Genomic DNA, 26634 nt, shown 5'->3' with positions numbered 1-26634 from the left:
TGTGTCTCTGGCTGGGTGGATGGGTCCTACATCTACTGGGCCCTGTGGGGGTCCCATTTAGGCCAGGTATTAGGATGGGGGTGTGTCTCACCTGCAAGCCTGGATATGACCGATCTTCTGGGAATCAATTTTTCTCTGGGTGTAGATGTGGGTGTGGGTGTGTTGCTGAAGCACCTCAGGTATTCTCGTATTTAAAACAAGGCATGGTGACAGTTCTGAATGGTCTGCTGCATATTCTGCCAGCATGTGATGCTAGAGTCTGGATTGTACTTGCTGCCCTGTAAGAGCTCCCTCTTGCTCCTCTCGCAGAGACAGGAACTCTAAGGGGACTGAGTTCTCAGCAGCTGCCTTGCAGGAGCCACACTAACCTAAGTGAGTTTCTATGAGAGGGTGTATTGTCCTGTGTCATCTGGCTGCCCAGAGTCTTTCCTGGACATCAAAGAGCTTGGCTGCAGGCTCCTGCTGTGAACTCAACCCCTATCCCCATGCTAAAAGGTAGAAACAGAGTCTTGTTCTTCTGCCACAGGGACCCTGATGTTCTGCCAGGATCCCTACATTCAGTCTTCTCTGGTGCTCTGAACCACAACACATGCTATGTCTTCTCTTTGTCTGTTTATGTCAATATGAGTCTTCAAATAAACTCCCTTTACTCGGTAATCTCTTACTATGTCCTTTTGAACTACAAACTTCATTAAAAATTCAGCACATTCTTCTTGAACAAACAAACCCTCGAAAAGGTGTCTGTAGCTGTGCCTGGTTTCAGATGCACAGAAATCTTCCTGTCGCTGCTCAGTGAGTGCTAGGATTGTATCACAACCACCATGGCAGATCTGAATAGTACTTTATTATGGCCACATCAAAGGGGAGACAAAACTTAACAGATTTCATATCATATACTATTTACTTGGCAGAAACTATAAATTCCAAGACATTCTGTTGTTTATATTTCACAGCACAACCAAGGGTAAGGTTATTGGTATTGTTGTCATCATCGCTGATTGTAAAGTGAGGCTGCTTCAATCTCACTTTGAAGGGAGAACAAAATAATCATAGGAGACAGTGGAAGGGAGGGACCTGGGTGGGAGAGGGAAGGGGGAGGGGAAAGGGGTGCAGAATCAGGTATAGGGGAGACAGCAGAGAAGCCCGGAGGGCCAGGAGAAGGAATAAAAATATGCATTTGCTGGGGGTGGAGGCTGGGGGGAAATCTCTAGAAAGCCCCAGAAACCTAGAATGTAGAACTCTTCTAGGACTCAATGAGGGTGACCTCATAACTAAGGAAGGAAATTTCAAAATGCTCAACAGTGAGGAGATGAAACCTGAGGAGACCATCTCCAGTCAATAGACTGAGCCCCCAGTGGAGGTGTGGAGCCTTCAAAATTTTTGAGCCAGAATTGTTCCTGTCTAAAAGAGATCCAGGGACAAAAATGAACCATAGAAAAAAGGAAAGGCCATTCAGCGACTGGCCCAAGTTGGGATCCATCACACGTTCAGGCAGTAAACCCTGACCTATTATGGATGCCATGTTGTGCTTGCAAATGGGAGCCTAGTATGGCTGTCCTCCTAGAGGCTCTACCAGCAGCTGATTGAGACAGATGGAGATCTTTACAGCCAACAATTGGACTGAGGTCTGGGACCCCCGTGGAAGTTAGGGGAAGGACTGAAGATACTGAAGGGGATGACAAACCCATAGGAAGAACAAGAGTGTCAACTAACCCAGACCCCTAAGATCTCCCGGAGACTAAGCCACCAACCAAAGAGCATACATGGGCTGGTCCATGGCTCTGGCACATCATATGTAGCACATCATATGCCTTGCCTGGCCTCAGTAGAGGAGAATATGCCTAATCCTGTAGAGACTTGATGCTCCATGGAAGGAGTATATTGGGTATGTGGGTTGGTGGGATGGGAGTAGGTAAGTCTGTGTGGGAGCGCCTCCTCATAAGCAAGGGAGAAATGGCATGGGCTGAAGCACACTGGGATGGGGGATAAGGAGGGGAAGCAATATTTGGAATGTAAATACATAAAATAATTAATTTAAAAAATGCAAAATTCATTGAATTTAACTTACTTGCTAACAAATGTAGCTAAAAATACTCTCTCAGAAAATAAGTGTAAAACCCCAAAGTATTAATAGATGTGTATAACATGTTAGAGTAACCCTGATTACAGTTCCCAGATCAAACAGCAGCACAGGAGGAGAACCAAATCTTACTTCACCCAGTTGCCCACGGGTGCCCAACCACCACTTCCTGAGTGTGCAGTGGATGCATTGTACTTCTTCTCTTACCAGAAATCACACAATTCATTTTGTATTTGTGTAGGTGTTTCAGCCTGTGTGTCCTGCAGCATGTGTGTGGAGGGTGAGGCTACTCTATTGGAGCTGGCTGTCAACTTCTAGGACTGAGTAAAGGCACTCAGTTCATCACTCTTGGAGGAAAGGGCTTTTAACCCTGGAGCTTCTCAAGATCCCAAATTTATTTTCGTACAATGATGTACAGTATAGGTACTCTGTTTATATGAAAATTGTAATACAAAGACAAAAATGAGATGAAAGAAAAAATAGACCCAAGCAAACATGGGCTTTAGAAGATATTATTCAGGGTTTCACTGCTATGTGGAGAGGCAGGATTAGAACCTGGATACTCTAAACACATGGTCTTAGTGGGTGTCATTTAAGAGGTTTTCTTCTTAATTCTTCGATGAAATGCAGGCATAGTGGTTAAACTGACCTTCTGCTAAGGCCCATTCCTTAGCGAGGGACACCTACATATAATTTTCAAAACTACTAGAAAAGCTGGAGAAAAAGTTTTTTTCGTCTTTTGTCAGTGACAGACAGAATGGTGTTGTACAGACCTGACAGACCTGAGGCAAGAAGCTCTATGGTGGAGCATCTTCTCAGAATGCATGAAGCCTTGGATTCTATCACTAGCACCACAGAAGGAAGGTGTGTAGACCTTTGTCCACCTTGGCACATCTCTTTGCAAGATCTGGGATTTGAAGACCTAAATAAATGAGGGTGGTGGTGGGGGGAACTGTAGTGGGAAATAATTTAAAAAGAGTGTCCCCTTTCTCCACATCCTCGCCAACACCTGCTGTCTCCTGAATTTTTAATCTTAGCCATTCTGACTGGTGTAAGGTGAAATCTCAGGGTTGTTTTGATTTGCATTTCCCTAATGACTAATGAAGCTGAGCATTTTTTAACATGCTTCTCCGCCATCCGAAGTTCTTCAGGTGAGAATTCTTTGTTTAACTATGTACTCCATTTTTTTAATAGGGTTGTTTGGTTTTTTTGGAGTCTAACTTCTTGAGTTCTTAAGAGTGGATGCAAAAAATGTAGTATATATACACAATGGAGTACTATTCAGCTATTAGAAACAATGAATTCATGAAATTCTTAGGCAAATGGATGGAGCTGGAGAACATCATACTAAGTGAGGTAACCCAGACTCAAAAGGTGAACTATGGTATGCACTCACTAATAAGTGGCTATCAACCTAGAAAACTGGAACACCCAAAACATAATCCACACATCAAATGAGGTACAAGAAGAAAGGAGGAGTGGCCCCTTGTTCTGGAAAGACTCAGTGAAGCAGTATTAGGCAAAACCAGAACGGGAAAGTGGGAAGGGGTGGATGGGAGGACAGGGGGAGAGAAGGGGGCTAATGGGACTTTTGGGGAGTGGGGGGCTAGAAAAGGGGAAATCATTTGAAATGTAAATAAAAAAATATATCGAATACAAAAAAAGTTTCAAAAAAAAAAAAAAAAAAAAAAAAAAAAAAAAGAGCGTCCTAGCAAACTCTCAGCGCAGTTCTGGCTCCGGACCATCGAGGACTCTCTGGAGTGGCTGGTCTCTTGCCTTGCAAACCTCTGGACTTGCGGGACCATATGGCTTCCGCTGGGCCATTTTACTCAGCCGTTCCTCTGTTAGCCATCTCTCTCTCCAGCCGGGGACCCCGAGTTCCTCTCGCTTCCACACACTGCCCACACACCCTGGTCCACCAGATCTCAATACCCAAATTACCTGGTAAAGCATGACTCTTAATCTTAAATAGTTAACCAATTAGATTTATGTATTTTATAAACACAATTTCAAGATGCCAATACAGTAAAAGCCTTATCTCAATATTTCTAACCTTAAGAAACACACAGAAAAACATCACAAACCATTGTTCATCAACTCCTGCCGAGGTCTTTCTCGGTCTCTGTCTCTGTCTCACAGTCTCTGTCTGTCTCTCTGTCTCTCTGTCTCTCCGTGTCTCTGTCTCTGTCTCTCTCTCCCTCTCTTTCTCACTCTCTCTAACCCTCGCTCGGCCTCCTCTTTTCTGTCCAATCATAGGCCTTCCACTGCCTCAATGTAATTGGACAGGAAATATCCTGCCACAGGGAACTACACTCTAATGCTGCAGACTAATTCACTTCAGCTTCACTGTGTTTTTAGACATACATGTAAAAACGAAAGCAACAATTTAAGGAATGTTGTTTGAGTTCAGAAAAATTTAATCATAAAAACATGTAAATAAATGCCAGTAAGCATATACTAAATAGTAACAGAGCAACCCTTTCCCACAACTTTCTCAGGACAGATGACTTTAAACACAATGGTCTGCACTATACTATAGATTATATCTGGGAAAGTAGGAAAGCAAGGTTAAAGGCCATGTCTCGAATCATTGAGGCCAGCACTCAGCATATCTGTTCACAGGAATGGATTCTATAGCTATGTTCTGACATACAACAAGAGTAAACATATCTTATAAGCTGAATGCAAATGTTTATTGCAGGAAGTACAAAATCATGTCCAAGAACAAGCTACGGAACAAAATGCCCTTGAGGCAAAAGGCCCACCGACTTATTTTATGTAAGTCCCTCTCACAGGTCCCAAGGCAATGTTTGCTGCTATGGGTCATTCTTTTGACTGTGTTCCTACAGAGATTGAAAAGGGTGGTTCGAATATTGTCATAGGCTCTGAACATTCCATAGGATTAAAATATGGATAGACTGCATGAGGGAAGAAAGGGTCATAGAACCTATAGATGAGAGCTCCAAAGTTAGAAACATCATAAAATGACAGAGTGCAAGCTTCCCGGTCCAGGAAAACCCCGACACGACTGGGAGGAACAGACATAGGGAGGGCCAAGACACTGGGATTGTGGGTGACAGGACACTCATTGGAGGCATTGTATACAGACCTATTCTTCATCCCTATGACCCAGTAGCCATGTTTAGGCTGAAAATTTCCATGTTGTTTAACATCAGAATTATGTTTGACTTCGTTTATAGAATGAAGTGGAGGTTGAGCGCACAGTCCATCATTTACTCCTAGGAGCCAGGCGTTTTTTCTAGACACATCTACTTCCCAGTAATGTTTTCCTGATTGTATAGCTGGATATCCCAGGACACCCAAGTTATAAGTCTCAGAAATTTGCAAATTCCTTTTATAATAACTTGTATGTTGTATTTGTCCTTTTTCTTTGTTAATGGTAATGACTGCATGATTGTTTGCATGTAGAGTCACATGAACTGCAGAAAAATGAGACACATAATTTTTGAGTCACATGAAATACAAGGTACTGCTTATTTGTAACTTAAGGAACAGAAGTCAAATGAGAAAGAGAGAAGAAATGTGGAGAAGCATTGCACTGTTTAAAGGAAAGGAGAGGCAGATTACTGTACATAGTGGGAGAAGCAACATGCAACATGCAACATGAGGCTCAAGAGAGAAATAAACTCTGGAAGACATTGAGCGGAGAGGAGCTCATGGTGCTGCCGTTTCCCCTTACCCCAGTATCGCCGGACATCCATGAGCCCTGAAATGATGAAAGTTCACAGCAGTAAATACAGGGATGGAATCAAAGTATTAAAACCTATCTGTTCTCCAGATGAGGGGAAAGTTTGGAAACTGTCATATAGGAGGCGATGAATAACGATACAATGACATCACAGGGACACCCCATCTGCTCTCCTGAGTCCCTCTACTCACATTCAGAATCCTTGCTCTCTTCCATATGCAGCTCAGCCACACCTAGAATTGCACAATAAGTCACAGAGTTTAGCTGTCCTCACCTTGATATGCTTGCAGCATGACTTTCAGATCCTGAACTTGGAATATTCTTCTTATTTTTGGGGGGATAGTTTGCGGCTGTTTCAGTTTCAAGGTCTGACTCCTAGGGATAAAGAATTGACATTCATATTTTAAACCCTTTGACATTTGACCACCACTGATATGTTATCATTCTGTCAAATAATTCTTACCACACAAAAGGGCTATCCTTTCCTATTGCCTTGATGTACCTTCTTACGACAGAATTCGCATCCTAGGGGAGAAGGAACAATCAGACTTAGTAACATGTTCTTCATATTCTTGAAAATTGTGGTCATACTCTTACTGGCCAAAGAGACAAAATCAAAGGATAATCAAATCAGCCACCCATAGTTCCCCAAGACATGATATAAAGACAGTGTATGGCTTTTGATTTGTCTTTTTTTCATGATAATGTTAGAAAACTTTCGTATTTTTATTTTTTATTATATTCAACACAATATATATTTTTATACCAATCATAAAAATAATGGACATGTTATTAAATGAAGATTAAAAAGATAAAGTCTTTTTCTTTGCTTGTTTGTTTTGTTTTTAGTAGAACTTAGAATCTTGGCTCTTATTGTGGTAGAAACCCAAAATAAGAACAATTTTTAGACATTGGAGTTCATTGTAAAATCACCAAAGGATTTTACCTCCATAGTAGCTAAGCTAAGAGTTGACAGTTCTGTTGCACCAAGGAATGAATTGTAGGCACAATTATTTGGGTACAGATTTCCTGCTATAGTCAAAGCTATTTGACTTGCGTGACTGTCATCACTCTCAGTCCACAGGGAACAGGTTACATTAATATAAGAAATGGTGTGTGTGTGTGTTAAGATGATCTATCCATGAAGTCATTCATCAACTGCTTCAATGAACAATGGATCTGCTTGGAGAGTATCACAGACATTAGGTGAGGGTAACATAATGGTCCATTGGCTGTGATGATTTGGAAAAGCATTTATCTTTGAAAAAAAGAGTAACTTATCTCTTCAAGTTCATACTTCAAAATTCTTACAATAACTATAAATATCAAGTAAAACACTCAGTCTCACTCATTGCTGTTCTCTTACAAGCCACCTCCCAAATTAATTGTCTAAATTTCTTTTGGCCATATAAGTAATTTTGAAATATGTAAGCTGTTCTGAAAACCATAGTATAGTGTAAAACATAAAATAAACAAAACCTACTAATAGAGAGGCTGAGAAAGGAGAAGCATGATTTCAAGACCATTATGTGGCACACAGCAAGACTCTGTCATTTACAAACAAGCAGAAAGTATATATGGATTGTATAATACTGGACATATCTCTACAATTATCAAATTAGAGAGACCATTGAATGACAGCCAATGAATTTCTAATTCCTCATATTTTTGAATTTCAATCGATTAGGATATGTTGGTAATATTAATTTTTATATTAAGAGATATTAAGGAAATGTGATTGTTACTTCCTGTTATTTTTATTGTTAGAAGTGGAATTATGTTTGTGTGGGTTTGTTGAAAGATTGCTTTCTTGCTTTTTCTAGGGTGTAGTTTCCCTCCTTGTGTAGGCGTTTTCCATCTATTATCTTTGTAGGGCTAAATTTGTGGAAAGATAGTGTGTAGATTTGGTTTTGTCATAGATGTCATATTTCTCCATAGATGGAGAAATATCTTGTTTTCTCCATCTATGGTAATTGAGAGTTTTGCTGGGTATAATAGCCTGGATTGGCATTTGTGTTCTCTTAGGGTCTGTATGACATCTGCCCAAGATCTTCTAGCTTTCATGGTCTCTGGTGAGAAGTCTGGTGTAATTCTGATAGGTCTGCCTTTATATGTTACTTGACTTTTTCCCCTTACTGCTTTTAATATCCTTTCTTTGTTTAGTGCATTTGGTGTTTTGATTATTATGTGATGGGAAGAATTTCTGTTCTGGTCCAGTCTATTTGGATTTCTGTAGGCTTCTTGCATGTTCATGGACATCTCTCTCTTCAGGTTAGGGAAGCTTTCTTCTATAATTTTGTGAAGATATTCACTGGCCCTTTAAATAGGGAATCTTCACTCTCTTCTATACCTATTATCCATGGGTTTGGTCTTCTCATTTTGTCCTGGATTTCCTGGATGCTTTGGGTTGGGAGCTTTTTGCTTTTTTGTGCTTTCTTTGACTATTGTGTCAATGTTTTCTATGGTATCTTCTGCACCTGAGATTCCCTCTTCTATCTTTTTTTATACTGTTGCTCTATGACTCCTGATCTCTTTCCTAGGTTTTCTAGCTCCAGGGTTGTCACACTTTGTGATTTCTTTATTGGTCCTATTTCCATTTTTAGATCCTGGATGGTTTTGTTCATTTCCTTTGCCTGTTTGATTGTGTTTTCCTGTAATTCTTTAAGGGATTTTTGTGTTTCCTCTTTAAGGGCTTCTAGCTGTTTACCTGTGTTCTCCTGTATTTCTTTAAGGAGTTATTTATGTCCTTCTCAAAGTCCTCTATCATCATCATGAGAAGTGATTTTAGATTCCAGTCTTGCTTTTCAAGTGTGATAGTGTATCCAGGACTTGCTATAGTAGAAGAATTTGGTTCTGATGATGCCAAGTAACCTCGGTTTCTGTTGCTTATGTCCTTATGATTTCTTGACTTGTCTTATATGTAAAAAAATACACACTTTCTGTCTTATACTACCAGGCATTAGAGACTAAAGATGAAAAAACAACGGTTAGAGAGCTTATTCAGTTTTTGATGTACTTACTGTTAAACACATAAACATATGCCTCTTTTCATGCTACATGTTAGCTATCCAGTCATTTAGAGGCAATGCACATTTATGAGAAATTAAATTCCAAATTATTTTAGTCATTTAAACATGATTTAGTATATTATTAATGAGGAAGCCAAAAGAACAAGAGGTTTAAGACATTCAATACTTAAAAACAAGCTAATCAGATCTCTTAAAACCCTGCTCCCTTCTGTTTTTCTTCTCTCTCTACAACTGGCCTGGCAGGAAAGGAGTTGATCTAAAGTGATATGTGTGTCTCTCAATTTAACATCAAACCATTGGAACAAAGACTCCAAAGAAATGGGAAATTCTCCAGGATCTCCTATTCAGAAAAGAAAAACAGCTCTATCTAGAGTAGGAACAGGTCTCCTCAAAAGATTTCAAACAAGTAATTACTTGTCTGATGACCGAAAAGTGCGATACTGTCACCTAGATCATGATGGGAGAATGATGGACAGGACCACACCTTTACTTGGACAACACATATGTGCATGTTCTTGGCTCTCTATTTAAACTTTGATCCCACTTAGGGATCCTGAAGATGCACAGAGGGTTTTGAAAAAATATCTTCCTTCTTTACAAAATGTGCCCTCCCTTTAGTAAATCTCCTTTCTCTTCTTTCCACTATCAACTAGGCTCCTTTATATTGGCTTATTGAGAACAGATATCAGTACCTGACTGACCAGGTCCTTTGTGGCATGTTAAATAGGTGCTGCAATTCTCCATTTTTCCTGGATTTGAAAGGTAACACTAAGTGAGAGTTCTTGGATGTTTGGGTTCCACTGGATATTGGTACATATATGTAAAGTTACATGCTTAAAGAACTCGAACCCTCTTACTCCCTGCAGTTAAGAATTACCAGTACCTCCTTCAGGATGAGTGAGTTTCCTAAACAAGTCTACTTTTTGTATTTGAATTTGGTGTGGTTTAGTCTTGTTCAGGTCTTGAGTTTGTGTCAAAACCAGTCTTAGTTCATTTGGGCTGCTGCTAAGGTGTGTGCAGAAGACAGTGTTTCCCTTGTAGTCATCCATCACATCTGCTGCTTACACTCTTTCTGCCCTTTCTTCTGCAATGATCCCTGGGGCTTTGAATAGTGGTGCAGTATATATTTTCTGCTTAGGGATGGACATTCTGCAGTCTCTTGCAACTTTTACTTTGAGAGTTATTGACTCTCTCTGTAACTGTGCTGTTCTGCAGCTCACTGTAGGATGGACTGGCCTTCAGTTCACCTAAGGTTTATTTGCACTTGCATCCTAGCTGCTGGAGTAAAAGGGGAGGGCTAGCAGACCTTGAGGTAGGATAGAAAGTCTATATTTTCTTTTCATTATTGTGGGCTGCTCATATATTTTTTAAATTTCTGTATATTAGAAACTCTGAAGTTCTGTGATCACAGGCTACTACTACACATGGATTTCTTTTATATAACATTAAAAAAAGTAGTTTCCATGGTAAAAGGAATTTTGTGAGAGAATTAATTATTCTAGATACAACTGAATTCTGATACACAAGTTTCTTCTCACAAAGAACTCAGTATGTCTTTGTCTAATGAATCATTAGTATAACAGATAAAATGGCGGGTCAATTGGAGAACTAAAAATTATATGATCAGCATATATATTAAAATATTAGACATTTAAAAGCAAAAACCATTGCCATTTGGTAACTTTTCTGAATTCAGAAAATTTGTTATATACACTCAGCTGGAAACAGAAAAAAAACCACTAGATGATAATATTGAAATATGTGACACATAATCATATTTCATCTCACAATGGTAAATATTAGAATGGGGTTATCAGGTGCTGGAGGCATAGAAAAATGATCAGATTCATTATTCAAGAGGTAAAATTTCAGTTGTGTTGACTGTAGTTATTATGTTAACCAGTTCATTTTAGGTACAGATGCATAATTCTATCTATTATGAATGTTTTCAATTATAATTAAAATAACACAATGGAAAAGGAGCAATAAAAGGATTATGAAGAACTTTTAGAACCAGCAAAGTCTACAGATGATAATTCAGATGAAAGGAACATTCCTAGACAGATATTCATCACCAGACTATGTCTTTGAAATAAATTAGTTAAAAATGTGATAGAGATCAAATGTTACAAATTTTATACCTTAATAGATAAAGAAGATACTTTTCCTATCAGTAAATGGAAGACAGAGTCAGGAAAAATTCTCTAAGTTCTTGGATGATACCCCCACCAACAGCATCTCATTCCATTAGAATCAGAGGCAGTAAAGGTAAAGTCTTAAAACATCCAAGGGAGAAATGAACTCTACTAATTTCAAATTCTGGTGAAGTGATTAACTTGACAGTTGAAATTGTGCTTCACTTATGCTCAACAATAGAGCAGAATAATAATACTCATGAGGCAAGAGATCTTTCCAAGATCCAGCTCCAGCCCTGATAAGTTATTGATAAACCAATAAAAGACAATTTCCCCTTGGCATTCAGGCATGCAGTAATTCCTCATGCTTATGAAACTGATTCAGGAATAAGTTCAGGCAGAGCTCACTGTCATCACCAGGAAGATCACAGCAGCAGATGGGAGGGCAATGGCTTCCTGTCCCCTGACTCTCATACACTGGAACCTCTTGCAGTCTTACCTGCAGCATTTCCATGGTTGAGAGCTCCAACTGATTCTGCATATCTGAGATGAGGTCTCTCACCCACTGCCTCTGCTGCACCAGCTCATTTTCAGACTCTTCCAGCTTTTTCACAACATCTTCCTTCTCTTTCCTCAGCTCCTGCAGCTTTTCATGCTCTGTGGAGTCCAGGAGCTCTCTCAGTCCTTTAAACTCCATCTGAATATATTCTATGTCACTCTGTATTTGGTTCTTCAGGGGTAAGAAAAGGGAGAGGAATTCAGTCTGATCAAATGGGACTCAGTGACAGAGAAATACTTCTCTAGGAGGGGAGCTTTCAAAGGGACTTGGGCTTAGGAAAAGGAGCGGAATTTTAGTGAAGCATTGTCTGTTCACGACTTTTCGAAAACTGTAAGGTCACCTTTACCAAGGTCACCTGTGCCTAAGTGGGGTGTGACTCTCTCTGCACTCAGCTGGCCAAGGTCCTTGTACCTGCCTGCATATTCCTCATTCCACCCCTGAACCACGGAGGAGGCTCAACCCCAGGAATAAAGCTGTGGCCCGTTCCCAAGCATCTTCCCCAAAATTTTGAGTTTCAGAAGGCACTACAGGGGTAGGACTCAGCAGCCATTCTGACCAAGCACCCTCCATCCTGTCAGCTCCTCTCAGAGCCCAGATCAGGTGTGATCCATTGACTATGCATCTCCAGCTCCAGGGGAACCAGAAGGGAAATGTAATCAAGGCCTCCTGACCTCATCAGCTCCCAGGAAGTAAAGACCCCAGGAGCTTCTTGCCCAGGTCCCTCTTGGGCATCAGGCTATTGCCCTTAGGAAGGGTCCCCACTTGCCTCCCAGTCAGCTCTCTGCTGTTGGAGGTCATCCTGCCATTCACCACATCTTTTCTCATTTTCCATCAGCTTCTGTAGAGCAGCTTGTAGCTTCTCCTGTGAGAAAGGAATTGGAGCAGAGTCAAGTTGTGTGATTAGTAGGACTGCTGTTCCTAAGCAAAGGCCAAGGAACTCTTCTGGAAAGAGAAGAAGCCTAAGGAAACATTTTGAAATCTGTTTTGAAAAAATTGTGTCAATATTTATGTACATAACACATATAAATTTTAAGTCTACAGCTCAATTGATTCTGGCATTATATATACACAAACCCCATAAATGAAACACAGGTATCTCTCTTAATCAGTCATCCCACCAAGTAAAATCCTGTTACTTTGAATCCAGCATCCGAGAACTGGGAGTGTTTGGTTAATTTTTTCATTTTTCATGTAAGTATACACTTATATCATATGCACCCACATTATTTCATTTGACACTTGCACATTTCTTTTTAAACTTAATCATGCTATGTAGCCCTGGCTGGCCTAGAATTTTGGTGTAGACAAGCATGCTCCTGAAATTCGGAGGTCCTTTAACATCAGCAGCCAGACCTCTGGGACTGAAATTTGCACCATAACACTGGCCACATGAAAATTATCTTTTCTTTTCTGATTTTTAATTACATATTTTGTAATTAAGATCTTTTTTCCACTTAAAATAGTTTTCAATCAATAGATTTTAAAGCATCATTAAAAGCATTATTTATCTTTTTTACTTATATGATTCCTCTACTTTCAGGTTTGTCTGCATGACTGAAAAGGGTGTCAGATCCCACAACAGATGGCTGTGAGCCGTCATGTGGTTGCTAGGAATTGCATATTAGACCTCTGGAAGAACAGCCAGTAGTACTCTTACTGCTCAACCATCTCTCTAGCCACATATAATGTATTCTGATTATGGTTTCCCCAAAGCCTCTCCTCCCATCTAGATTCACATCCTTTCTCTCTCTTGTTAGGAAACAAAGCGGCATGTAAGGAACAATAACAGTAAAAGAAAAAAACATATGAAAAAGAAAAAAATGACCAAAAACATTAGAATATGACAAAACTAAGAAACCATAAAAAGTGCTAAATAAAAAACACAAGAAGTATATATAGACACAGATACACAGTTCCTGCCTCAAGGGAATCCCATAACAACTAGAGCCTTATATGTTAAAGATTTAACATATTCAATATAAAAGCAACCAACCTATGAAGTAGTAAAAAGCTGGAAAAAAGGAAACAAATCTCTGACAACATTATGAGAGAAAGAACATCCAAACAAGGAGTTGGTACATTTGTACTGGTTGCTCTATTGCTGGGCTTCAGACTGTCCTTTTAGAATGGTTTATTTCCCAATTTGACTCCTATGAGGAGAAATAATTGTTCATATTAAGTTGCCTTCAGTTACAGATTACTTGTGTATTTGGGGTTGGGACAAATGTCCAGTTCTCCTTCTGGCTCTAGAATCCCATCCGGTGTAGCCCCTGTCAGGCCTGAGCATTCTGCTACAGTCTCTGTGAGTTAATGCTTCAGCTCAAAAACAAACAACAACAAAACAGACAACATCTAACCCAGAATCTGCTGCTGTGCTTTTCATTATGGAAACATTTCCTCTGTTCTCTGATGTTTCAGCTGCCAAATGCACATTCTCTTCACGGATGTGTGTCATGTGTTTATTAACCCCATTATTGAACGTCACTATATGGTGTGTTAGGTCCTTTGAATGAATCTGATGTTAACATTGAAAGGATATAAACACAGAAGAAATCAGCAGACGTTCTTCTGCTGGTTTGGTTTTCTTGGATATCAACTCAATTTAAAGTAGTTCCAAAACATTTTTTCTATCCTAGTAATTGTATTCCAGGCAGATTCTCTTATGATTTAGTGGAATAAATCACCATGTTTTCAGACTCAAAATGTTAAAAAGAATGGAATGCCATCAGGTTTCAAGCCTGTGATGAGCATATTAATACTGTCACACAGACTGGGGCTCTCCCATCTGTTACTGTATTCTGCTTTGTTTCCTGTATCCTCCTGCTCCTTACCTTGTACTCATGGTCCACCTCTTCAATGAGAGCTGTCTGGTGACCACGGTGCTCCTGAGATCTTTCACAAACCCAGCAGATGGCCATCGCGTCCTTCCTACAGAAGAGCTGGAGTTTCTCTCCATGTTGTGCACAGATATTCACCTTCTGCTCCTCCTTTGGGATAGACTTGAACCTCTTGACCCTCTCAACTATCTTGGCCATTTGTCGATTAGTTGTCAGCTTCCTAAATTGGTAATGAACTCGGCACACAGGGCAGCTGCCCACCCCACCTTTGCTTCTGTTGGACACATAGTTCAGTGTAATGCAGGCTCGGCAGAAGGTGTGGTCACAATCAGTGCTCACGGGTTCCTTCAGGAGCTCCCAACAGAGAGGACAAGTAACCTCCTCCTTTATCATTGCCAGAGCTGATGAGGCCATCATTGCTGTGGATCCTGTGTCTGTCTGTCCTGACTCCTCACACTTCTGGTTAGGCCCCTGCATGATAGGGATGGTGAAAAGGGCCATGTAAGAAGTGAAGGAGGCGAATGCACACTTTGTAGAGATCAAGAAAGGACCAAAATGACAAGTTAAAAGAACAAAGGAAGAAATATAGAAGGATATTTAGTGACATAACAAATTACATTTTCTCATACTCTCAAGTGCTTTATTATTAGGTCATCCCAAATGATAAATTTGACACAGGATTGTTATTCCCCTTTCAGTAGAGCAGAGAGAAAGTGTTTCTTTCAACAGCCTTGTGTTCTTCTATCCTTCTATCCTTCTCTTTCATTTCCCAGGCACCATCTTCAGTGTCAAAAGCACCAAACCTCTCATGCCTTTGGCCACTGTACTTCTCTCAGCACTAGGTGGTGTGGCGCACTCTGATCCTCTCCTTGCAAGTTTCTTACCAGAAAGAGCAAGCGCTCACCTGCAGTGTAAATAGTCCCATCTCCTGATTTCTCTGATTACCATCTAAAAAAAGAATATGTGTGTGTTTGCTCACATGGTTAAGTTAATCCCCATACTAGATGTATAGACATGGTCACAGAAGAGTCATTTATCTTTAATACATTGAAAATGTATGAAAATTATCCTTCTGGAGTCTTTTTTCATATGGGCTTGCTCTATCCCATAGAGGTGACAAAAAAAAAAAAAAAAAAAAAAAGAGGTAACCTCTAGACAAAACTGATAGCCAGAACAAAGTATGTGAGGAATTACAGCCCCCTCCACTTGGGGTTACGTGAACCTTGTGTCTGTCAATGTTGAGATTTTATCTTGATCTAGAAATTTGCCAAAAACATTGATAAGACACACTAGGTATGTGTGTCAATGTGATTCTGAGTTCAAAGCCACATCAAAAGTTATAGTTCAAAGTACACAGAGTTCTCCCCAATAGAATGTAATACTACTTTAGCAGGAAAAAAACCAATGGACTGGCTACACCACATGTTAACCAGGTGCTGGTGGTTATGCATGCCTGTAAGGCAGGCTGATCTCTGTGATTTCAAGGCCAGCCTGGATAGAGTGAGTTCAAGGACGCCCATTTCTAGACATAGAAACCTTGTGTCACCCCCCAATCTCCCACAAAGAAACTCTTGTCATTCACTGCATGAGAAATATTTGAAAATACACACCATTTTTAGTAATAAAATTTCTAAAATTGTCTAGAAATAGTCATAAATTTTATACACATGAATCCTACTGATAACCTCATTTAGGGCAATGGAAAGACTTTTTTTTCTTCAAAATTGTGTAGAAAAGAAGGATTTTTTTTGTCATTTCTATTCATGACAGCAAGGTAAGTTCCTGGAAGAAATGCAGATTGAAAATCTGAAACAAAATATTAGGCATGCAAGTAAGAACTATTTTACAAGTGATAGAATAGACAAGGAGCTCACTAAATAGGCAAGATCTAATGCTCAGTATAGAAATGTCACAAATAATGAGGGACTCGATAAGAAGATTAAGAAGATGAGCCTGGTGATGCATGCCTCCAAATCCAGTCTCTTTGGATGTTGAGGGCAGAGGTTGTCTAATTCAAGATTATTATGAGTCTATAGCAAAACAGTGTTACATTTAAAACACAGAGAAAGGGTTGGAGCGATCCCTGAGCGCTGAGAGTCTTGCTCATTCTTGCAGAGATCTTTGTTTCCATTCCCAATCCTCACATGGCTCTCACAGTCCCTGTAACTTTTTCCATGGACCTGACACTCTCTTCTGTCAGGTCCATGGAAAATATTGTGCATTTGGTGCAGAGACATGCATGCAGGCATATACCTATATATGTAAGATGAAAATAAATGAGTAAGTAACTTTAGTAAAAGCAAAAAGAAGAGGAATAATATTAATGAAACTATTAAAACCAAGGCAGAATGGATTAGGAAAAATAATTATTGCAAGATGAAACATCTGTACATAAAAACTATAAAAATATTGAAAGAAAGCAAAGATGGTACATTTTCCTATAAGGATTCCTGTACTTAGGTGTCTGAATATTGTTAGACGCATATGCTCATTAAAGGAGACAGATCACTGGTTTAGGGCACTTGTTGCTTTCCCAAAGGACCTTGACTCCTTTTCCAGCACATGGGACGTAATTCACAAATTCTTGTAACTACAATTCCAGTGTACCTAGCAACCTCTGCTGGTATCTGCAGGCATAGGGCATTCAAGTGGTGAACAGACACATATCCAGATAAGATACTGATTCACATAAAATAACATTAAAACAAAGTGAAAAAAATGAGTCAGTAAAATGCCCATACTAATCCAACATAGGGGTAGAGAGAGGGCTCAGTGGGTAAGAGTGGTTGCTGCTGTTGCAGAAGATCCGAATTTAGCTCCTGGTATCCACATGAAACAGCTCACAGCTGATTGTAACTCCATCTTGAGGGAATTCAGCACCTCTGACCACAACAGGCAGTCACACAAATGCACAACTCAAACAAAATAAATATTGGTATGTGTGTGTGTGTGTGTGTGTGTGTGTTTGTGTGTGTGTGCTTTAGATCAGTAATGGTTTAAATGAGACCGAAAGTGATTTGCCTTAATGGTGCCAGAATTTAACCACTCAGTGACAACCAAGACACCAAAGGAAAGTCTGGCCACAAGGAATATTGAATAGTTCTCACATCCCAATATTTTATACAACAGCCACTGGAAATAATTCATAAACAATTTCCTCAATCCATAATTTACCATTATGTGGATGATATTTTGCTAGCTGATTCAACTTGAGATACCTCAGGAAAAATGTTTAAGAAGCAAAGAAAGCGTAAGAGGAGATTTTATTAATTATTAGGATATAAGGCAAGTCTGCAGAAAATTCAACCATAAACGTTATAAATCAGGAGAGACCAACTGAATACTCAATGATTTTCAAACACAGCTTTGGCCTACAACTGGTTTAACCACTCAAGAGCTGAGTAATTTATTTCAAACCTTTTAACATGATAAAGAAGTACATAGTCCAAGAAACTGAACAAAGAATTGGCTCTGATAGAAAAGAAACTACAAAATGCCTATATGGACCACATTGATCCAAAGAAGGCTTGGATTTTAGTTGCCTTGCCTTCTATCCATTCTACCACCAGAATTCTTATGCAGAGAGAAGATTATTTCTTAGAATGGATATTTAAATCACAGGAAGAGAGTAAAGTATTAAAGAAATTTATAGAAAGGTTTCTGAACTGATTCTAAAAGGAAAACCGAGACTTCATCAATGAGCTGGAATAGATCCCTTGGGATTGTCTCATTATGGGTAGAAAATTAATATTGGCAAAGAACTTGTAGTAATTTTTTTGGGAGAAATTGATAAGTACATAAAAAGCAAACAGCTTCAGTTTATAAAAAGAGCTAATTGTATTCATCCCTGTATAAAAAAGGGACACCAATCTCTGGATCTCTTACATTTATATGGATACAAATAAGTTGGGAAGGGTAGGCTATGAGTCAGATAGTTGAGAGTCCTTATAATTCAGTTAAAATATCAGAGTTATATGCAATTCTTATGGTGTGACTAGATTTTCAAGAATCTCTTAATATAGTAACTGACTCTCAATATGCAGAAAGAGTTGCTTTGTGTATAGAAACTGTTGACCTTATTTAGGATGATTCCAAATTGACTTTACTGTATATTCAACTACAATAAGTGATCAGAAATAAAAATCATCCATTAAATTTAACGCATATCGGATTTCATACTGGTCTACTTGTCTCTTTAGCACAAGGTTATGATGAAATCGATCAGCTATTGACAGGAAGTGTGCTAGAGGCTTGAGAATTTTATTTAAAAAAAAAAACCAAAACCACCATGTTAACAGCAAAGGTATAAAAAAAGAATTTTCTATGATTTGGCAGCAAGCCAAAGAAATTATACAGACATTTCCATACTTGCTCTATGTATAACCACACTCCTTTATGTTCAGGAAGTAAAGTTTTTTGTTACAGTACAATTATGTATATTTCAACTCTTGTATAGGTATTATGCTTAGGCAATTCATTTAAAAATACAAGGTTTAGTCCTAGTCCTTTCAGTAACTGCTATTGCAAACTGTTAGGAATGGTTGAGAAATGCAAGTTAATGTTCAGACAAGAATCTCATAGTCATGCCAGATCCTAGTTTGGATAATCACAGAAATATACATCTTGGGTTAAACAGATTATAAATAAGTATAAACAGGCAGTATTTGCAGATACACTATGAATAGATAGTTGGTCTTCAAAAACCTCAGAGACTTATAGAATATTGTAATGAATTTTTTTTCATGAACTTAAGGCTTTTTTGACATTGAGACATGTCAGGTCCTGTAAGCACTCCATTTGACTTAGATTTGGAGATGGCTTCATTTGTGTCAATATAGCTACCAGCCAAAGAAAATGTCCTAAATTTAACTTCAGAAAGAATGCTGTCTAGAAAGGACAAATGGGCACAGAGACATTGACGACTGAGCTCTGCCAATCACAGAGACAGAGGCATAGAGAATGAGTCCATCGAATCATGAGTAAATCCACTATTACTCAGATAAATCTTAAACTTTTGTTTTCAAACTCTTGCCCTGACACTATTTTGGGGTGGGGAGTTGAGGTGGGGGGAGTAGTTTCTCTCTTGGAGCAGGAGGTTCATGTGCAACTCAAAATTAAGGCTTAGAAAAGAAGAGAGTGAATTTGGAGAAATAACTGGACCTCCCCAGCCCTTGAAAGCTGTCTTCCTCAGACCACCCTTCCCTCAGACTCCTGGGCCCAGAACACTCAGCAGGAAGCCAGCAGTTCTCCACCAAACCCTCTTCTTAGTTTCAGATTAAACTCACCAAAGCAGAGACAGTGCTTTCTTCTAAATTCCTCCAAACTCTGCAGTCCAATACTGTTCTCACACCTTCAGACACCAAGTGACCCAGAATCTGTGGAGAGGAGCGAATACATGCCAAAGTCTATGTTCTGAGAATTTAGTCACTAAGCTTCTAAGAATTTGGCCGCTGGCTCTACTGAGCCAGGAGAGAAATGAAACTTAAGACTTTGAGGGTTGTAACTGAGTAAAAGAAACCACAGAACTGCCAACCAACAGGGTGGTGCCCCATCATTACCTGGGGTTTTACATCCAGAGGAAGTCAGTTGCCTGGGGTCAGCTCTGCCTTCTAGGATCTTGGAACATTTTTCAGAGCTACAGGAACTTGTTATGTCACTTGTTAATCATGATATAATCACCCAAAAAGTTACTGAGCCCCTGGAAAGCTGCCAGTGATGGAAAGAAAGCCTTCCCCATGGTTTCTCCCGCACCTGAGCTCCTGGCTGGCCTTGGTGGCACATGTGGCCCAAAGGGAAAGAAAACCAAGGCTGGGGACAGAAAACTGCAGTGTTGCCCTGAGGTTGGAGCTGGACTCTTACAGGATGAGAACAGGAAGGAAGTTGCAGTTCAGGGAAGCTGCCACACAAGCAAGATTTCAGACCCAGCAGGGACAGGATGGGAGGAGTCTGTGCAGGGCCAGGCAGAAACCCCTCAGCACACTCACAGTAGACAGAGTGGTGAGCTTCAGAGGGCGTTCCAGCTGCCCCATGGACTCCTCTAGATTATGTGTTCTGTGACTGAACAGACCTAGTCCTTTCACAGTGCTGATCTGATCCATCCATTCATTTCCCCACTTCCAGGAGTCCCTCACCAGAATGTCTCATGAGGTCCGATTTGATTTAGGATTTGTATTAAAGACCTGTAGTACTGATGCAACAGTCCCTGAGTAGAAGGTGGAAATCTGTAGGGCTGTGAATTGACTTCTCTGGGTCTTGTGTTCTCCTAGCATTATAGAACCCTGTAGTGGACCCTCAGCACTGTACAAAAGCATGTGTGCTGACACATGCATGTAGTTTGTCTTAGTTCCTCTTCTACTGCTCTGATAAACACTATGGCTGTAACAAGTTATAAGGAAAGTGTTTCATTTGGGGATCACAGTCTCAGTGGGTTAGAGTTCATGTCTACCACGGTGAGGACCATGGCAGCAGGCAGGGCGACATGGTGCTGGAGCAGGAAGTGAGAAGTCACAAAGAGACACAAACCAGACACAAACCCGAGGCAGAGAGAATGGTGATGGTGTCAGAATCTATTGAGTCTTGACAACTTGTACCCATGCTATACCTTCTCCAATAACGCCACACTCCTAACAGTGTGGCATTAACTCTTTCCTGAACAGTTCTGCTAACTGGGAACCAATTATTCAAAGATTTTCATCTCTGGGACATTCCTATTCAGAGCAGCACAGGATACCACCGCTTTGCAGCTGGCTGCAAGAGAATCAGGAGCTCAAAAGCCATCCTCCGCTGTGGTAACTGACATCAGGACACCATGGAAAATACATGAAACTTGCCAAAGAGAAAAGAAAAAAGGGAGGGAGGGAGGAAGGAAGGAAGGAAGGAAGGAAGATTTAATAATTTATTTTTATTTTTATTTTTTTTTGGTTTTTTGGATTTGGTTTTTTTTTGAGACAGGGTTTCTCTGTGTAGCCCTGGCTGTCCTGGTCCTGGAACTCACTCTGTAGGCCAGGCTGGCCTCGAACTCAGAAGTCTGCCTGCCTCTGCCTCCCAAGTGCTGGGATTACAGGCGTGCGCCACCACCGCCCAGCTGAAAGATTTAATAATTAAAGAAAGTTGGTTATGTGTGGTAGCAATGGAGAAGTCTGTGCAGTCCCCATCACCTGTCTCTTCCCCTCTCCTGTTTGCCTCTCATTATTTCCCTACATTCTCAGATCTATTGAATGTGACAAGATGAGTGACAGCAGATATGACCCTGTAGATTGAGTTCGTTTCACATATTTGTTGTTTTTTCCTCCTTCTCCGCTTCTTCCTTTGAGACATGTTCTCCAAGTGTACCCCAGCCTGACCCTAACTGCGATCTAGTTCCCTCTGTCTCCCCAGTGCTGGGATCATGGACTTTTGCTGTTGTTGTGTAGTTTGGCCTTTGACTTCAGGTATTAAAATCTGGGCCCTGTGGATGCTGAGCTAGTTCTCCCTCCCTACCCTGAGTCTAAACTATGCATGAAGTCGTGAGCCCCTACTGTTCTTGCTGTGTAGGCAATTGCTGACAAACAATGTTATGGTGTTCCCATCCTTTTGAAGTGTTAATAGTTATGTAATAGTGTTAATAGTTATGTAAAAGTCTTTTGCAATTTTTATTTGAGGCAAGAATTTACTCTATATTCCAGTCTGGACTGGAACTCACTAAATGTTCAGGATGGTCTCCAACTCCCGGGAATACTTCTTCCTCAAACTCCTGAGTATGGGATGAGAGGCAAGAGCCACCATGTCTTTGTCTTTTTCACCTTTTACTCAAGGCCTTCTCTGTTTCTTCCTAAGGCCTGTTTGGGAATCAAAACCATAAAATACTCAGACTATGATCTAGCTCTGCATGGAGATTCTCTGTGATAGAATTCCACTCCCAAGGATCAGACAGTGTCCTTCAGGTCTGCCATCACCCTCTGACCTCAGTGAGGATAAAGGGGACCAGGTGAGCACAACACTGGCCACACTGTCAGTGAGCAGTGTCGCAGTGTGTGTGCAATACAAATTAGCTTTTGTTTCTAACAGAGGAAAGGGATTTCCATGGAACACGATTATGGAAGCAATGTTAAACAAAAGAACCCTGGAGACCTATGAACTTTAAAGTGTATATTTTTTTATCAAATGTAAACATAGATTTATATTTTGATAAAAGTAAAAACATCTGTGAAGTTATACTCCAGATATTCTCATTACCTGTTTTCTCCTGAGTTTTTGTTCTTAGCCATTCTGACTCCTTTGAGGTGAAATCTCAGTGTTGTTTTGATTTGCATTTTCCTGATAACTAAGGATGTTGAACATTTCTTTAGGTACTTTTCAACAATTCGATATTCCTCAGGTAAAAATTCTTTGTTTAGCTCTGTACCCCATTTTAAGGGGGATTTTTGGCTCTCTGGAGTTTATCTTCTTGAGTTCTTTGTATATCTTGGATATTAGCCCTCTGTCAGGTCCCATTTGTCAATTCTTGATCTTAGAGCATAATCTATTGCTGTTCTGTTGATGAAATGTTGACAAATGGGACCTCATAAAACTGCAAAGTTTCTGTAAGGCAAAGGACATTGTCAAAAGGACAAAACGGCAAACAATAAATTGGGAAAAGATCTTTACCAACACTACATCCAACAGAGGACTTATATCCAAGATATACAAAGGAGCATCTTTTAGGTATATGCCCAGGGGTAGTTTATCTGGGTCTTCAGGTAGAACTATTTTCAATTTCCTGAGGAATCGCCAGATTAATTTTCAAAGTGGTTTTACCACCTTGCAATCTCACCACCAGTGGAGGATGGTTCCTCTTTCTCTATATCCTTGTCAACATCTGCTGTCACCTGTGCCTTTGATCTTAGCCATTCTGATTGGAGTGAGGTGGAATCTCAGGGTCATTTTGATTTGCATATTCCTGATGCCTGAAGCACTGTGAAGGTTTTGAATGGTCTGCTGCATACTCTGCCAGCATGTGATGCTAGAATCTGGATTGTACTTTCTGCCCTGTAAGTGCTTTCTCTACTCCTCTCACAGAGAAGCTGCTCTAAGGGGACTGAGTCTGCTGTTTTTCAGGAGCTATACTAACCTCAGCGAATTTCCATGGGAGCTTGCCATGTCCTGTGTCACATGACTTCTGTAACTCCTGCCTGGACAACAGATATCCAGGCTGCAGGCTCCTGCTGAGAACTCATCCCCATGCTAAAGGGTAGAAGTCTTGCTTGCCTGCATGCTTTGCAAAGATCCCTCCATTCAGTTTTCTGTGGTGCTGGGACATCAACTTCTGTGGGAACCACAACCCATGATGTGTACTCTGTGTCTCTGTCTGTTTATGTCAATATGAATCTTTTAATAAGCTCTGATTCCCCAATAATCCTTCACAGTGTCCTCTTGAACCTCCCAGCTTATCTAAACTCTTGCACATTCTCCTTTAAGGGTGTTGAGTTTGTTCTATTGCTATGTATTGTAAACCTCAACATAAGAGCAAAGAGCAAAACTCAACCAAAGCAAGGTAACTTTGTAACTGTGTAACTGAGCCTGGCCTCAGATGCACTGAAATCTTCTGGTCTCTCTCCTTATGCTGGGATTGTATCAAAACCATCACAGCAACATTTGTTTTCCATTCCAATGATACTTTATTATGGTCACATCAAACAGGAGATAAACTTAACAGATTCCATATTGGATACCTCTTACATGCTGGAAGCAATAGGAGTTCCTAGAAACATTCTATTGGTTACATTTCACAACACAAGAGATGGGAAGGTTATTGGTATCATTATCAACATTATCTTTCAGTGTAAAAAGGGAAATCATAGAGTTTAACTTACTTGATAATGAATATAGCTAAACAAATACCCTCTGAAAAAATAAGTGTGGAAAAAAATCATAGATATCTTCAACATATTAGAGTAGTCTTGGTGGAAGTTTGCAGGACTTACCATCAAGATTCAAGAAGAGCTCTATCTTATTTTCCCCAGGCACACAGTGTCACATAGAACATCAGTACAGCACATCCACCCAGAAATTAGCACAACCACCACCTACTGAGTATGCAGTTGATGCGTTATAAGTATTGAACTTCTTTTGTAAACCAAAAATTACACACTCCCTCTTCATTTGTGTACTTGTTTCAGCCTAGCTGTTCTGTAGCATATTTGTGGAATGAGAGGATAATCTGTCAGAGCGGGCTGCCTGCTTCAGCCAAGAGGCTCTGAGTAAATGAACCCAGTTCATCACTTATAGAGGGAAGGGCTTTTATTCTCAGAGCCTTCTAAAGATTTCAAGTTTGTTTTCCTACAATGTCCTGCAATATTGATGTACTATTTTTACCAAAACTGAAAAACAGATAAGAAAAACGAAAAAAAGAAAAAAACCAAGCAAACACAGGCTTGAGAGGATGTCATTCAGGGTTGTACTGCTATGTGGAGAGGCAGGATTAGATCCTGGATACTCTAAACTCATGGTCTTTGTGGATATCCTTTGAGCTGTTTCCTTCTTAGTTCTTTGATGAAACACGAGCATTGTGATTAAACTGACCTTCTGCTAAGAACCATTCCTTAGCGAGACACCTACATATAATTTTCTAAAATGCTAGACAAGCTGGAGAAGGCCTTTCTTTCATCTTTTGTCAGTGACAGGAAGAATGGGGGTGTGGAGACCTGAGAGATCTGAGACAAGTAACTGAGTGCTACAGCAATTCATAAGCACACACGAAGCCCTGGCTTCTGTCTCAGGCACCAGGAAAAGGAAGGTGTGTCTACAATTGTGGGCCTAGGTAGTTCTGTCTATAAGACCTGAAGGACCTTGAGGACCTTAGAGTATGGGGGGACTATAACCTAAAGCTGAAGACAATTTTACTTCAGGATCACTGTGCTTTTACATATGAATATACAAAAGCAAGTAAGAAAGTTGTTTGAGTTCAGAAAAACCAAATCAGAAAAACATGTAAATAAATACCAGTAAGAACATAATAAATATTAATAGTGCAAACTCTTCCTACTACTGTCTCAGGACAGACCATATAAACACAATTGTCTGGCCCTATACTATAGATTATATCTTGGAAGGCATGAAATCAAGGCACAAATCAATATTCAGAATCAGAGTGCACTGAGGCCAGCACTCGGTATATCCTTTCACAGGAGTGGGTTCTATAACAATGTTCTGACATCCAACAAGAATAAACATGTCTTACACATTGAATACATATGTTCTTTTTGCAAGAGGCAGAAAATCACATCCAAAGCAATCCAGGGAACAAAATGGCCTTGATGTAAAAGGCCCTCCATCTTTTTTTCAGGCACCTCTCTCACAGGTACCTGAGACATTGTTTGCCATGAGTCATTCTTTTAACTGTGTTCCTACAGAGGTGGTGTTAGCAGAGTCTCTATTTCACTTATTGAGGGAACAGCCATTTTCTTTGGGAATATGGGAAACGACAAAGTAATCATCTTGTGAGCAGACAAGCCACTGGATCAAGGAAATGAATCCACACTGGTTTGTAGTCAGAAGTGAAGGTCATTAAAATAAAGGGCCCAAGACAAAAAAGCTAGAATGATGCAGGGGAGCTCTGGCATATGAGACACCCCAGACATGCGGGCACTGCACAGATAGAGGTGAGGGTTTAAGAGGGTGGCCCACATATAGTCATTGGCTCTGAACATCCCAAAGGATTAAAATATGGATAGACTTTAACAGGGAAGGCAGGGTCAAAGAACCTATAGATGAGAGCTCCATTGTTAGAAACATCATAAAATGAGAGAGTGCAAGCTTCCCTGTCCAGGAAAACTCCAACACGACTGGGAGGACTAGGCAGAGAGATGGCCATGACACTTGAATTGTGGGTGACAGAACACTCATCAAAGGCCTTGTATACAGAACTCTTCATCCCTATAACCCAGTAGCCACATTTAAGCTGATAAGTTACATTTTTTTTAACACTAGAATGATCTTTTGTTTTGAAGACCATTTCATCCACTGAATGAGGTTGAGGCTGAGCACACTTTCCATCATTTAATCCGAGGAGACAGGCATTGCTTTTAGACACATCCACTTCCCAGTAATGCTTGCCTGAAGAAATAGCTGGATAGCCCAGGACACCCAAATGATAGGTCTCAAAAAGTGGAAGATTCCTCTTAGAGTAAATTATATGTGCTATTTGTCTTTTTTTTCTATTAATTAAAATGCCTTCCTGGTTGTTTTCACGTAGAGTCACATTAACTGCAGAAAAATGAGACATACATATTTTGACTAAGATGAAATACAAGGTACCCCCTTATTTGT

At 40.1% G+C, this 26634-nt stretch overlaps 1 protein-coding gene across 15 annotated transcripts in view; it reads right to left on the bottom strand.

The window, feature by feature from the left end:
• Window positions 1-824: 824 nt before the first annotated feature.
• LOC127663868 (tripartite motif-containing protein 30A-like) overlaps window positions 825-26634 on the bottom strand; it is a 152709-nt gene continuing 126899 nt past the window's right edge. For 6 of the 15 annotated variants that reach the window (XM_052155702.1, XM_052155676.1, XM_052155683.1 and 3 more), the window contains 5 exons: window positions 11453-11683; window positions 6253-6314; window positions 6064-6164; window positions 5781-5807; window positions 825-5520 (listed from right to left, as the gene is read on the bottom strand). In XM_052155702.1, the coding sequence (XP_052011662.1) occupies window positions 4904-5520; window positions 5781-5807; window positions 6064-6164; window positions 6253-6314; window positions 11453-11683 (1038 nt within the window). In that variant the 3' untranslated portion in view covers window positions 825-4903. The other 9 variants (XM_052155737.1, XM_052155722.1, XM_052155731.1 and 6 more) reach the window with 6 other exon arrangements.

This window comes from Apodemus sylvaticus, chromosome 1, assembly GCF_947179515.1.
Source record: "Apodemus sylvaticus chromosome 1, mApoSyl1.1, whole genome shotgun sequence".
Classification (NCBI taxonomy): Eukaryota; Metazoa; Chordata; class Mammalia; order Rodentia; family Muridae; genus Apodemus; species Apodemus sylvaticus.
Note: the sequence above shows the minus strand (reverse complement) of the source record. Positions and strands in the feature narration are given on the sequence as shown.